The 15,166-nt window shown below is 41.1% G+C and overlaps 1 protein-coding gene across 1 annotated transcript in view; it reads left to right on the top strand.

The window, feature by feature from the left end:
• LOC148372838 (uncharacterized) overlaps positions 1–6,480 on the top strand; it is a 33,634-nt gene extending 27,154 nt beyond the window's left edge. The window contains exons 5-6 of the mRNA XM_088327729.1: positions 2,877–3,035; positions 6,133–6,480. Of these exons, the coding sequence (XP_088183855.1) occupies positions 2,877–3,035; positions 6,133–6,480 (507 nt within the window). The remainder of the gene's footprint in view (positions 1–2,876; positions 3,036–6,132) is intronic.
• Positions 6,481–15,166: the final 8,686 nt, after the last annotated feature.

Raw genomic sequence — 15,166 nt, 5'->3', positions numbered from 1 at the left:
CCTCATGGCATGAGGAAGAAATGATCTCATCAGTCTGTCTGTGGAACAAGACTGTGACAGCAGTCTGTCGCTGAAGCTTCTCTTCCGTTTGAGATGATGCGTCGTAGTTATAAGTAGATTTATAATAAACTTAATTTTAAAGTGTTGTTCTGTTATGTATTCTGATTATCAATCCCTAATATTTTGCAACAATGGGTTCTGACACTGATAATCCACAGATATTGTCAACATGAAATATGGGTCATTTATAAGCTATAGACTATAAGTGTGTTTTAAGCCCACGTTCAAACAGTTCCACTGAGGTTGCAGATCGAATATTGTAAACTATCCTGCACCTTGAGGATGACACTTTTGAATTCCATGATTCAATGGCAATAAATACATTCTATTCATAACCCAAGAGGATTCAAATATTATGTAGCTGGTAAAAGCATTAAACTACTATTTTATTTTTATTCAGTTTTCAGATCGTTCTTCATTGGAGTGCAGCGTTTTGTGAAAGAACTTACAGTGGAACCTTGGTTTTCTTTTTTTCTTTCTTTCTTTCTTTATTTGTTTCTTTCTTTCTTTATCTCTTCCTCCATCTCTTTCTCCATCTCTTTCTTTCTTTCTTCCTTTCGTTCTTTCTTTCTTTCTTTCTTTCTTTCTATCTTTCTTTCTTTCTTTCTTTATCTCTTCCTCCATCTCTTTCTCCATCTCTTTCTTTCTTCCTTTCGTTCTTTCTTTCTTTCTTTCTTTCTTTCTTTCTTTCTTTCTTCCTTTCTTTCTCTCTTTCTCTCTTTATCTTTTCCTCCATCTTTTCCTCCATCTCTTTCTTTCTTTCTTTCTTTCTTTCTTTCTTTCTTTATTTATTTCTTTCTTTCTTTCTTTCTTTATCTCTTCCTCCATCTCTTTCTCCATCTCTTTCTTTCTTTCTTCCTTTCGTTCTTTCTTTCTTTCTTTCTTTCTTTTGCTACGCTAGGATGCGATGCTGAGCGGCGTACGGGTGTAGATGGCTCTTGTCGTGACCAACTGTTATTGCGTGCGGACGTGCTTCGTTTTGCTTTCGCTTTTAATATAGGTGTACGAAGTGTTTTAACCCCTAATTATGCCTCTGAAGAAAGTCAGTGCAAGCAGCAAAGTTGCTACAGGTGAAAAAAGAAAAGTAGTGCGTACAACTATTGCATTTAAGAAAGAAATAAGAGCAAAATATGAAGGAGGTGTGCGAGTGTCTGATCTTGCCTGCGCCTTCTGCTGACCACCACAAAGGTAAGAAATCCTATTCATAATTCTTTTCTTTATCCTTTTTTTATTTTTACACGTTCATGTTAGGGGAATCTTTCGTACGGAAGATTACGATAACGCGAACGTACGATTAGCCTGGGTTAGCTTTATGTTTACGTTAAACATTCAAGGTAAACATTCAGGGTGTTGGAACGGATGAAAACGATTTACATTATTTTTAACGGGAAAAATGATTTCGGTGATCGAGCAAATCGGTTTCCGAACAGGGTTCTGGAACAGGATTATGGTCGAGAACCGGGGTTCCACTGTATTGCATAAACAAAAGTGGACCGCTTATCTACAAAGCAAAAGTTTTGGGATAAACTTCATACAAGTTCAAAATAAACTTTGCAAGGTCGAGTGCTTTTGAGCCTTTCCCGAATGTCGCCTTAGCACCCGACTGCACAAATAGATACACTCGAACCGGTGTAACCTGTCAAGGTGGAGCATAGCAGACTAAAAATTAAGTGGAATTAGTCATCACGTTGTTGTGTTAGGGATATAAAAGCATTCCTCTTCCTTCACAGATAAACCTCACTGGAAATCCAGACAAGATACCACTTCACATTCTGTAAGTACAGATAGCATTTTTTAACATCGACTCTATTGCCTATGTCTTAGTTTGTCTATGAGACTATCAACATACAGGGTTGGGTAGGGTTACTTTAACTGGATTACTTTCAATTACTTTTGGATTACTCCAATACCAAATATGCTAATAAAAGACAAAATAAACTAAATTTGAATAAAAAGACTCAATTTTGTGCCGGCTTGGGGGGTAACGGAATACATGGAACGGCAAAAATGATGTTGGCAAGCTGTTTGGATTTATTTTCATTTTGTTTCTGTCGCATTTTATGTTCGTTTTGCCGGAGATCAAAGAGATCAAAGCCAGGAGAGAAAGCTTACCACGTGTTGTGAGTAATAATAATAATAATAATGCATTTTATTTAAAAGCGCCTTTCAGGCCACCCAAGGACACTGTACAGACAATGAAAAAATACAATTTAAAAAGTTGTAAGCGAAATAATAAATAAAAACAAGACATAAAATCATAAAAACATAGGAAATGGAGAAGCTATGTGTTGTAGGCAGTCCTGAACAGGTGTGTTTTTAGACGGGACTTAAAAGTGGAGAGAGGTGTGCAGTTTTGGAGGTCCGGAGGTAGGTTGTTCCAAAGCTTGGGAGCAGCGCAACTGAAGGCTCTGGCTCCCATGGTGCTCAGATGGGCAGGGGGCACTGACAGTCGGAGGGAGGACGAGGATCTGAGGGAGCGAGTGGGGACGTGCACCTGGAGAAGGTCGGACAGGTAAGGAGGAGCCAGGTTGTGAATGGCCATATATGTATATAGGATCAGTTTGTAGCTGATGCGATGCTGAACAGGAAGCCAGTGTAGCTCATCATTTTATTCCTATTTAGTTTCTTTTGTCTTTTATTATCATATTTGGTATTGGAGTAATCCAAAAGTAATTGAAAGTAATCCAGTTAAAGTAACCCTACCCAACCCTGTCAACATATGTTGAAATATTTTCCGTAAAAATGCTTAATGTAATGCTTTAATGCTAACCCAAAAACTTTTTCTTCTGTTTCTCCAAAACTTTTTCCAGTAACAGATATTTCACCTTCCCAAAGAAGCCATGCCGTGCATGGAAGAAATTGTCGATAAATTCATAGACCTTTTTGAGGACTATGCAGATGAAGAAACCGGCAGCATGTCCAGGGATGCCTTTATAGAGCTGGTGAACACAGAAATTGATTGCCCTGATTATGAGGTAAGTCTTATCCTCGTAACAGAACACAGCGGTGTGAAATATTTGACCACTAGATGTCAGTGTATTGTGTAGCGAAGCTGGAAAGAAGTGCTACGAAGCAGAAGGAACAATGCAAACTACAGACACTCAAAGTGACCAAACTGCTCCATTTTTCTTCTCAATTTTCTGCAAAAGCTTTACAACCACGGAAAAAGAAAGAAAGAAAGAAAGAAAAGAAGGGAAAGAAAGAGAGAAAGAAATAAATAAAGAAATAAATAAAGAAAGAAAGAAAGAAAGAGGGAAAGAAAGAAAGAAAGAAAGAAAGAAAGAAAGAGAGAAAGAAAGAAAGAAAGAAAGAAAGAAAGAAAGAAAGAAAGAAAGAAAGAAAGAAGGGAAAGAAGGGAAAGAAGGGAAAGAAAGAAAGGACAAAAGAAAGGACGAAAGAAAGGATGAAAGAAAGGACGAAAGAAAGGACGAAAGAAAGGACGAAAGAAAGGATGAAAGAAAGAAAGAAAGAAAGAAAGAAAGAAAGCAAGAAAGAAAGAAAGAAAGAAAGAAAGAAAGAAAGAAAGAAAGAAAGAAATGAAGAAAGAGATGGAGAAAGAGATGGAGAAAGAGATAAAGAAAGAAAGAAAGAAAGGAAGAAAGAAAGAAAGAAAGAAAGAAAGAAAGAAAGAAAGAAAGAAAGAAAGAAAGAAAGAAAGAAAGAAAGAAAGAAAGAAAAGAAGAGAAAGGGGAAAATGGGGGAAAATAAAGAAAAAAGAAAGGGAATATGGAGAAAAAAACACAAAAGGAAAATATAATTGTATTATTTCTGTAGTATTTCTGTATTATGTTTGTCGGAATTTCATAAAAAATTTTACGCATGATATCTGTAGTGTTTTTGTTGTACTACTATAGTCGTATTTTTATAGTATTTTAGTTGTATTGTGTGGCGAAGCTGGAAAGGAGTGCTACGAAGCACAAGGAATAATGCAAACTACAGACACTCAAAGTGACCAAACTGCTCCATTTTTCTTCTCAATTTTCTGCAAAAGCTTTACACCACGGAAAAAGAAAGAAAGAATGAAAGAAAAGAAGGGATAGAAAGAAAGGACGAAAGAAAGAAAGGACGAAAGAAAGAAATAAATAAAGAAAGAAAGAAAAGAAAGAAAGAAAGAAAGAAAGAAAGAAAGAAAGAAAAGAAGAGAAAGGGAAAATGGGGGGAAAATAAAGAAAAAAGAAGGAAAAGAACAAAAAGAAAGGGAATACGGAGAAAAAAACATAAAAGGAAAATATAATTGTATTATTTCTGTAGTATTTCTATATTATGTTTGTCGGAATTTCATAGTATTTTTTTACGCAGTATATCTGTAGTATTTTTTTACGCAGTATATCTGTAGTATTTTTGTATTACTACTGTAGTCGTATTTTTATAGTATTTTGGTTGTTAAAATTCTGTAGAAGTACTTTTGTAGCATTTCCGTCACAATATTTTTGGAATATTATTTTTGTGTTATCGTATTACTGTAGTGGTTGTTTTGTAGTATTTCTGTAGAAACATTTTTGGAGTATTTTCAAAGTAGTATTTTTGTAATGTTTCCATTGCAGCATTTTTTAGTATTTCTTTGGAATTGTTGACATATGACTGTATTTGTGTATTTGTAGTATTTCTATGGATGTATCTTTGTATTATAGTATTACTCTAGAGTTTTTGCAGTATTTATATAGTATAGTATTTTTGTCTTTTCAGAATGAAAGAAAAAATATTTATTAGGTCCCTGTTTTTTAGCACTAAATTTGATATTTAGGTTATGGAGTAATTTGTACTATATTTGTAATATTACTGTTGTATTATTTTTGTTGTAGATACACAAAGGGAAAATGAGGACAAAGTTGGCAGTAAAAAAAAAAATCTTTATTAGTTGTACTTTATTTACCTATCGTCATGAACCACAACAGGATCAGGACCCAAACGCGAGACGTTCTCACACAAGCCCTTTATTTTACGGGAAATGGGGAGTCCTGCTCGTTAGGCAGCGGTCTGGCGTGGAAAGACAGGAAGCCAGAGACCAATGAGATCGATACCAATTGTCCGACCCGATATCGGACAGATGGGGTCGATACCGGACAGGACGGGACAGACAGGATTGATATTGAAACAGCATATTGAAATTAAACAGGGCAAACTAGACGGGAACCAAACTGTAGAGAATAATAAACAGGATAGAGATGGACGTGAACGAAACCGGAAACCAATATCAAACAGGACAAAGATGGACAGGAACGAAACTGGAAACCGATATTAAACAGGACAATATAAATGGGAACAATACCAGAGATGAAATACCAACAGGGAACCAGAACCAAGTCAGAACCAAGTCAGAACCCACATCTTGGGGGCAGAGGTTTGTTGACGGACTGACAAATGGAGAGTGAGAGCCTGATAAAAGAATAGCCTGATGGGCCGTATGTAGCCCACGGCCTGTAGTTTGTCAAGCCCTGGCCTAAAGACTCGCTTCATTTCTTGGCATGCTCAGAAGTATAGGGCCCATGGGCCTTATATTTGACATGCTTGTATTTATGTCTCTCTCTCTTTCTCTCTCTCTCTCTCTCTCTCTCTCTCTCTCTCTCTCTCTCTCTCTCTCTCTCTCTCTCTCTCTCTCTCTCTTTCTTTTCTACCCCTTTTCTCCCACTCTGTCTCTGTCTCTTTCACTCTCTGTGTCTCTTTTTTTCTTCCTTTGTTGCTCTTTGTCTCTTTTTCTCTCTTTTAAACTCTTTTGCTCTAACTTCCTTTTTTCCTTTTTCTCTCTTTTCTCTTTCTCTCTTCATACCCTTCGGTCTTTCTTTTCTCCTTTCTCTCCTTCTGTCTTTCTATTTCTCTTTGGATTTCTTTCTTCCTCTCCCTTTCTTTTCCCCCTCTCTCATGTCTTTTTATCTTTTGTTTCTTGTGCTCTCTCCCTCTCTCTCTTTTTCTTCCTTTGTCCCACCCTCTCTCCTTTTACCTCCCTCTTTCTCTTATTTCTTTATCTCTCTTTTTCTTTCTCTTTAATCTACTAGTCTGGCCCCCGACAGAATGTTTGTTCTATCGCGTGTTAAAATGAGTTTGACACCCCTGGTGCATTTTGTGTCTTCGCAGGGAAAACTCCAGAAGGAAGACGTCGGCGAGGTCTTCGAAGAGCTGGATAAGAACGCAGACGGCCAGCTGACCTTCCAGGAGTACATCTGCGTCATGGGAAAATTGATTGAACGTCAGCGCAAGAAGGAAGGCAAGAGAGGTCGCAGAGGAGGCGGCAAATGGCGGGGCGGAAAACGAAACAAGGGCGGTCGAGGACGGGGACGCGGCAGCGGCAGCGACTCTGAAGACGAAAAAGGCGGTAAGGGAAAAAGGGGTGGTAGAGGAGGGGGCAGCGGCGATGAGGATGAAGAACGTGGAGGAGGCCGGGGTGGCAAAGGGGGTGGCAAGGGAGGCAGAGGAGGATTTTAGCCATCTGCTATTTTTCTTTTTATGATTAACGCAATTATAGTCATGACGAGTCGTTGCTGCATGTTCTTTGTTTGAATAAATAAACAATTACTGATAATATTTGTCATCCTGTCTTTTTGTTACAAATGTCACGGTTGCCATGGCGCCCAACTGGCCCCGCCCGCGTGGCGCCAGCTGCGGCTTATTGACAGATTGACGTTCCGTCTATTTAAGCTCAGTGATCACATTTTTCCTTGGTCAGTCCGTCAACGAACCTCTGCCCCGCAAGACATGGGTTTTGACTCGGTCCTGTTTCCTGTCCGGTATTATGACACCATCCCCTGATCTAAAACCTACATGAGGGCAAATAATACACAGATATTGTCAACATAAAGTATAGGTTATTCATATGCTATAGAATAGAATTGTGTTTTTAAGCTTAGATTTAAACATTTCCACTGAGGATGCAGATCGAATCTCAGGGGGAAGAGCATTCCACAGCACCGGCCCGTCAACGAACCTCTGCCCCGCTAGACCTGTCCGGCATTTCCTGTCCGGTATTGTTCGCGTTTATTTTTGTCCTGTTTAATATCGGTTTCCAGTTTTCGATCCCGTCTAGTTTGTCCTGTTCTATTTCGATAACCTGTTTCATTATCAACCCTGTCGGTCCCATCCTGTCCGGTATCGACCCCATCGGTCCGATATCTACTCGGGCAATTAGTATCGATCTTGTCGGCTTCTGGCTTCCCATCATTTCACGCCAGACTGCTGCCCAACGTGCATGACTCCCCATTTCCCGTAAAATAAAAGGCTTGTGTGAGAAACGTCACGCATTTGGGTCCTGATCCTATTCTGATTCATGAAAACAAACTGTGAAAGACTAAAAATTTCAGTTCCGGCTCTGAAATGTGAAGGAAATAATTGTATTGGGAATACAATATTCAAATTTCTAAATAGATTTCCTTGTTTTTAAGGAGGTGTACGGAATTTTGAACTTTTTTACTTGCTGCCGCCATCTCCTGGCTCGTGCTGTCATCGCAGCCTCTGTTAAGATCCTTACATAGCAGTACATGCATTTCTAAGACATGCTCCAATAAGCTCTTCTTTTTTCATCTTTTTGGGGGTTTTGGTTGACTTTTGGACTCAGGCCACTTCTTACTTTCACCATTTTAATGCCACAAATTAAAAAAATAAAAGAATGTTCAAAAGAAAAAAGAAAACGCTGGTCTGAGCATGACAATACTCAGCACTCTTCCCACTTCTTATTTCTCCTACCTAATGAGTTACGCTGCTAAAAGTAAGATAAAAGCAGTTGAACTTTCTGGAACAAAAAAAATCCAACTTTCAACTTTTTTAAGGAGACTTAAAGAATCCCACCTTTGAATACTACTTTATCATTTTGTTTTTATGAAGATTTTAGCAATGTTATAATTTCCATCTTATGATTCATTTATGAATCTTCAATTTGTCACGATGGGGAACATTTCACCACAGGGGAATTTTCTGGCACATCACCGGCAAGTGGACTGTGCCACAGCAAGAGTCAATTAGCGAGATCGGTGCCGTCCGACACAGAACCCGGGAATGCGGTGGGGGACGTAGTCGATCCAAATCACTATAGCTACACCCGAGTCCTCACAAGTAAAGTAGGAAATTTCCCTTCCAAGAAACGGCTTAAATTCATGAACGACACACAAATTCAGTCAAGTCACGCCACTGACTTTACAGCAATGGTGTCAAGGTCAAACCCATGGAAGTGTCAAGAGCAGAACGGAAACAGGACACACTCACGTAGCGTTTCTCACAGTTTTATTGGGAAGAAGGGAAAGGGTTGCGCCCACGATCCGGGGATTGCTGGACGCGGGAAGCAGGTCGCTCTGAACGCGGAAGTGGGACCTCCGTGGCGAGCGATGGCAGTGTCGGGAACGGAAAAAAACGGGTCAGTAGCTGGGATAGAAGAGCAAAAACGTGGTCGGGATCGGAAGCAAAACAAAAGCCAGGAGAGGAGAGTAGACGTGCTCGAGATCAAAAACGGATCGTTATTAGGGACCGGAGAACAGACGTGGTCAAGATCAAAACAGGTTGTAGTTTGGGACAGGAGAGAAGACATGGTCGAGATCAAAACAGATCGTAGCGCGAGACAAACCGGAGGAAAAAACGGTACAGGCGAAAAAAGGCTTGCCGTGTAAAAACAGAGATTCACAGACGGACCTACAAAAAGGGACTGACAGAACAGAGTTTAAATATTGACAGGGATCCAATCCGTCAACAAGCTGCAGCTGGTGCCACACGGGTGGGGCCAATTGGGCGCCATGACAACCGTGATAGGAAGGGCTAAATGAAAAATAGGTTACAAACTGAGAGCCAAACTGATTAAATATTTAAAAAAAAATGGACATATGCTACTGAACCTACTAAAAAGCTAAGGATTTATTACAATATGGTTAGACAATAAAGCAGTATTTTCTCATTGGCTCTGTCAGTAATCTTTAATATTCAGCAGTGTGAAAATGAAATGAAAATTAAAGAAGCTGGTATTATTCATGCACCATCAGTAGCTTTGTCATAATTCTATCAGTTGGCCGCTAATTGCCCTCATCTGCCCTCACTCCTTCAGCCCGAGCTGCCACTCATTTCCTAATTATCCCTCTCCCTATTTAAGCGCTTCCTTTCCGGTTACTCTTAGTCAGCGAACCTGAGCACATGCAAGGCAAGTACCTTTGACTCTGGATCCTGTAATGATTCCCACCTGTTCCTGCATCCTGCGACTTGCCTGCCCACCTTGTCTTCCTGCCTGATTCCTTCCCCTGATTCCTGCTATCGATTCCCTGCCTCTGGGTTCCCGATCGTCACCGGTTCCCTTACTTGTTTCCGATCCCTGACCACGCTTCGTTCTCTTATCCCGGCTATCCGACTTGCTCCGATCCACAATCAAGCTCTGTTCTCCGGCCTCGGCTGTCCGCCTCGGCACCTGTCACCGGCCGCGATGGCTTCCTGTTCCACCTGCCCAGCAAGCACCAGATCGCTGTTTACTCCTATCTCTCCCGAATCCCCCCGATTCCTTAATAAAGTCTTGTGTGAACGTTACGCATTTGGGTCCCCTGTTTGTTCCTGCCGTGAAAAGCTTATATTTCATCTCATCTCATCTCATCTCATTAGCTGCACCGCTTATCCTCAGTAGGGTCGCGGGGGTGCTGGAGCCCATCCCAGCCATCTCCGGGCAGTGGGCAGGGGACACCCTGAACTGGTTGCCAGCCAATCGCAGGGCACACAGGGACAGACAACTCACTCGCTCATTCACACCTAGGAACAATTTGGACCGGCCAATCCACCTGAAATGCATGTTTTTGGAATGTGGGAGGAAACCAGAGTGCCCGGAGGAAACCCACGCAAGCACGGGGAGAACATACAAACTCCGCACAGTAAGTCCGGTAACTGGATTTGAACCCACGCGGGAGGTTCCTAAGACCTTAGAACTGTGCCGCACACGCACTGACCACTGCGCCGCCGTGCTGCCCGCTTATGTTTCATATTTTAGAAAAAGTGAGTTAGAATAAGTTAAGGAAATAAAAGCAAGTTTCTACCATCCACTAAACGGCATTAAAATAAAGTGGAAGGAGAAATCATGCACATTTAAAACAAATACTCCAAGATTCCTGGTGTATGATACAATAATGAATCAATATCATCTCAGCAGTTGAAAAAATAAACCTTGACATTGACATACGTGCTCTACAGGATTGGGTTTGAACAATTTTTTCGACACTTTTAACAGCAATTAAACACATTCACAATTTCCAGACTTTTCTCCTGCCTGATAACTGTTGCCGACCTGTTTCTGGACCCGTTTCTGAGCCAAAACTGCAAGTTTTTAACAGTAATGTATCCATATATAAGTTTAATTGTCAAACAATTATGAGGTCTGCTAGAATCTTGAGTTTCTCTGCTCTCCTCTGCTTGTTTGTCATACTACGTCATGTCTCATGTCATCTTGTAACATAGCGTGTTGTGTCAGGTCATGTTTTTCTGTGGCTGTTGCTGTAGCAGCAAAAATGCATTCCCAAAATCTGTTGAGGAAACACCTTGAAGTCATGACGGTAATTGATAAACCTGTTTTTTTAAACACTTGGTCTTACTCACTGCAAAAAACAAAGGAAAAAAAAAAGATTATTCTGTCATGAACCGGAATAGGTTGAGAACCCAAATGTGTGACGTTTCTCACACAAGCCTTTTATTTTACGGGAAATTGGTCAGTCATGCACGTTAGGCAGCAAGCAGTCTAGCCCGTAATGACAGGAAGCCAGAGACCGGCGAGATCGATACGAATTGCCCTAGCAGATGTGGGACAGATGGGGTCGATACTGGACAGGACGGGACAGACAGGATTGATATCGAAACAGGATATTAAAATTAAGGACAAACTAGACAGGAACCATATAGGATAGGAGACACAGACAGGAAACTGGACACAGTCAACACCCACGTCTTGAGGGCCAGTGGTTCATTGACGGACTGACAAAGGGTGAGTGAGAGCACCGAGCTTAAATGAAAGGGAAGCCAATCCATCAACGAGCCCGACTGGTGCCACACGGGCAAGGCCAATTGGGCGCCATGGCAACTGTGACATATCCCTATTGGCAGATTTTTTTTTCGATATGCTTTCTTACTTTATCATGTATTTATGATTGTTAAAATTCAAGCTTACACACAATTTTTTGTTTACGATAAGTAAAACACTTTCATCACACAAAACATAATAAAAAACAAAACAATGCTTAGCGAAAGCAATTTTTTCTGCCACTTCATACATATATATATATATATATATATATATATATATATATATATATATATATATATATATATATATATATATATATATATATATATATATATATATATATATATATATATTAGGGGTTGGAATCTATTAAAATAAATTAACAAATTAATCTCAGTTTTTAAATAAATTAATCGCCATTAAGCCCGATTAATTTATGAAATTCAGATTTTACAAATGTCAGTAAATATGACAAATTGTGCATAGAAAAATAAGATAACATTTATTATCACAAAAGGTATAGGCCTATGCCAAGTACAGTTAACGTGCACACAGATTGTAATGACAAAGATATTCCAGTACTTTATGTCAACACTGTTGAACTGTAAATTTGCTGTAAGGCTTTGGTAAATATTTTAACAAAAAATGCATACCAAGTAAAGGAAAAGTGCATAAAGCTTGCGGTGTCATAGACAATTTTTTTTTTATAAACAAAATATTCCATTTCCTTATGTAAACATTGTAGAACACCCATCTCTTGCACTGATCCAAAGTTGTTTGACGTGCTTGGCTTACGAGTGATATATTAGGGAAGAAGTGATCCGATGGTAATTCAATTCAGCTTTGCGAAGCATATACATCGCTCTCGCCTTGTCAATATTCCCAATCGGGCAATGTTTTAAAGCCAAACTGTCCTGCTAAAAGTGTTTCTGTTTTCCATCGCTAGCATGCTACGCCACGTTAGCCTCAGGAAACGAAAGCGACTCTTCGTTTGTTGGAACAGCGCGGCTTGACACCTAGGGGCGTGCCCCGGGCGGAATTTTAATCGTCACGTTAATATATTTTCCCGCGTTAAATTGGAAATGATAACGCAAATCATTAACGCGACATGTTTCCTGTCATGATTGCTGATTCAGGGCACCTGTGACTGCCCAATTGGCGCCAACATCCTTGAGCGCTGATTGGTTCAGAGACTCTTTTTAAAATCCTGGCTTTAGGCCGTTTGCGAACCTATGCTCCCAGCTGGGCAAGCTCATACCCTCCGACATTTTCCTGCCCCGTTTTCTCCTGCCTGATACCTGTTGCCGACCTGTTTCTGGACCCGTTTCTGCCCTGATCTGCCATCCCGACCACCGACCTGTTTTGCCCTGTTTCCTGACTGATACTTGTTGCCGACCTCTTTTCTGAACTCGATACCGTCCCGGCTAGTGACCAGTATCCCTGCTGCCTACGATTTTCCTCGCTCGACACGGAAGTGCCACTGCCGCGTTCCAGTCACCTGCTACCGTGTCTGAGGATCATCGGATCGTGGAAGCGAGCACTGCTCTCCCTCTCTATCAATAAAACTGAGTAAATGAACGCTACTGGGTCCTGTCTCTGTTTCTGGCTTGTGACAGTTTACCATATATATTCAATTATTCATTTATTCATAATCTGCACCGCTTATCCGCAGTAGGGTCGCGGGGGTGCTGGAGCCCACCCCAGCTGTCCTCGGGCAGTGGGCAGGGGACACCCTGAACTGCTTGCCAGCAAATCGCAGGGCACACAGGGACAGACAATTCGCTCACTCATTCACATTCACCTAGGGACAATTTGGACCGGCCAATTAACCTGACATGCATGTTTTTGGAATGTGGGAGGAAACCGGAGTGCCCGGAGGAAACCCACACAAGCACGGGGAGAACATGCAAACTTCACACAGGAAAGTTCGATCTCATCACCTAAGAACTGTGCCGCACACGCGCTAATCACTGTGTAAGTTTGTCAGTTATGATTTTGCTTGTGGTCATTATTAATTCATTTATTTTTAAAAATAAGATTATTAGATATCATGAATTTATTTACAGAAAATTACCTTAAAGGTGGGGTGCGGCATTTAAAAAGGTATGGCTGCTATCATGACTTTAAGCCATGAGATAGCAGCAAAGTAAAACATGATTTGAGTGCATTTCTTAGCTGTGCTCCAATAAACTCTTCATTTTTCATCTTTTTGGAGGTTTGTTCCGCCCCAAACAGGCCTGATAAAAGTAAGTCAGAAGAAGATAGGTGCAATGGAAAATAAAGCATAAAGGCTCTTTGAACTCAGTCGGGCATTGTTAACACATACTTTATAGAGAAGGTATTTACCTTTCAATTTTTTACGGTCACCTTAAACTATGCACCGCATTTCTACATAAAGAGCAGGAATTAAAGACATGTACCGATGACGTAATGTTATCTTTTCAATATCAAAATTTCGGAACAATAGAGTTTATTCCAGGCAGCACGGCGGCGTAGTGGTTAGCGCGTGTGCGGCACAGTTCTAAGGTCTTGGGAACCTCCTGTGTGGGTTCAAATCCAGCTACCGGACTTACTGTGCGGAGTTTGTATGTTCTCCCCGTGCTTGCGTGGGTTTCCTCCGGGCACTCCGGTTTCCTCCCACATTCCAAAGACATGCATTTCAGGTGAATTGGCCGGTCCAAATTGTCCCTAGGTGTGAATGGGCGAGCGAGTTGTCTGTCCCAGTGTGCCCTGCGATTGGCTGGCAACCAATTCAGGGTGTCCCCTGCCCACTGCCCAAAGATTGCTGGGATGGGCTCCAGCACCCCCGCGACCCTACTGAGGATAAGAGGTGCAGCTAATGAGATGAGATGAGATGAGATGAGAGTTTATTCCCAGTGATTCGGGATATAGTATCAGTATTGTCACACAAATGCCTGGGTCTGTCTCATTTCTGAAAAGATGACGCTGTAACGACGAAAAAATACGGCAACCAGATGATAAAGGTGTTGTATCTGAGTCATAATAGGAGGCAAGTACTGTCTGTTTCATGTGGGGGAGCAAATCCATACCCAGAAAAAAAAGGCCTAGAGAGGGATGGTCGCTGCCATGCTGTATTTGCCCCAGACACTCCACAGGATGTGTTGCCCCTACGACCCCGGTAGCTAAGGGATCCGTGAACAATGAGTGATACGTGACAATAATTATAAGATATGATTACTTTTTATAAAATACTCATATCAATTTGGTTTCCTCAATGCATTATTGTTAAAAGTGTTCAGACATTCAAGGGCATAGGCCAGGATAAGATCTGGCTTCTTACCGTCAACTATTTTGTGTTTTCCGTTTTTCTCAATTTGTCACAGTTGCCATGGCGCCCAATTGGCCCCGCCCATGTGGTGCCAGCTGCGGCTCATTGACAAATTGGCTTCCCTTCTATTTAAACTCAGTGCTCTCACTCTACCTTTGTAAGTCCGTCAATGAACCTTTGCCCCGCAAGATGTGGGTTTTGACTCTGACCGGTTTCCTGCCTGCGTTTCCTGTCCGTTATCGTTCCCGTGTATTTTTGTCCTGTTTATTATTCTCTCCAGTTTTCGTTCCCGTCTAGATTGTCCTGTTTAATTTTAATATCCTGTTTTGATATCAATCCTCTCTGTACCGTCCTGTCCGGTATCGACCCCATCTGTCCGCCATCAACTCTGGCAATTGGTATCGCTCTCGTCAATCTCTGGCTTCCTGTCATTCCTCGCCAGACCGCTGCCTAACGTGCATGACTCCTCATTTCCCGTAAAATAAAAGGCTTGTGTGAGAAACGTCACGCATTTGGGTTCTCCTCCTCTACACGGTTCATGACACAATTGTTTTATAAAGTTGTTGAATAGGATTATATTGTAACCTTGTGTTTGGATGAAATGGAAATAAATACATAACAATGTAAATCAATCTAAATCTACGGCTATCGTTAAAATAACTAGACCTTGGTTTGTAATACATAGGAATAATATTGGTGGTGCAATTCCAAACCCCAAAATGAAGTCAGAACACACTGTTACTTTCTCTGTCGTGTTGTTGGGTGTTCCTCCAAAAGCTCATTTGGTGACCTGCCAAAGATACAATTGCTGATGAGAACCTGTTACAGACTTGAACAAACAAGGAGTGCCAGGAGCA

This window comes from Urocampus carinirostris, chromosome 2 (genome assembly GCF_059441175.1).
Source record: "Urocampus carinirostris isolate Australia breed hairy pipefish chromosome 2, RoL_Ucar_1.0, whole genome shotgun sequence".
NCBI classification, from domain to species: Eukaryota; Metazoa; Chordata; class Actinopteri; order Syngnathiformes; family Syngnathidae; genus Urocampus; species Urocampus carinirostris.
Note: the sequence above shows the minus strand (reverse complement) of the source record. Positions and strands in the feature narration are given on the sequence as shown.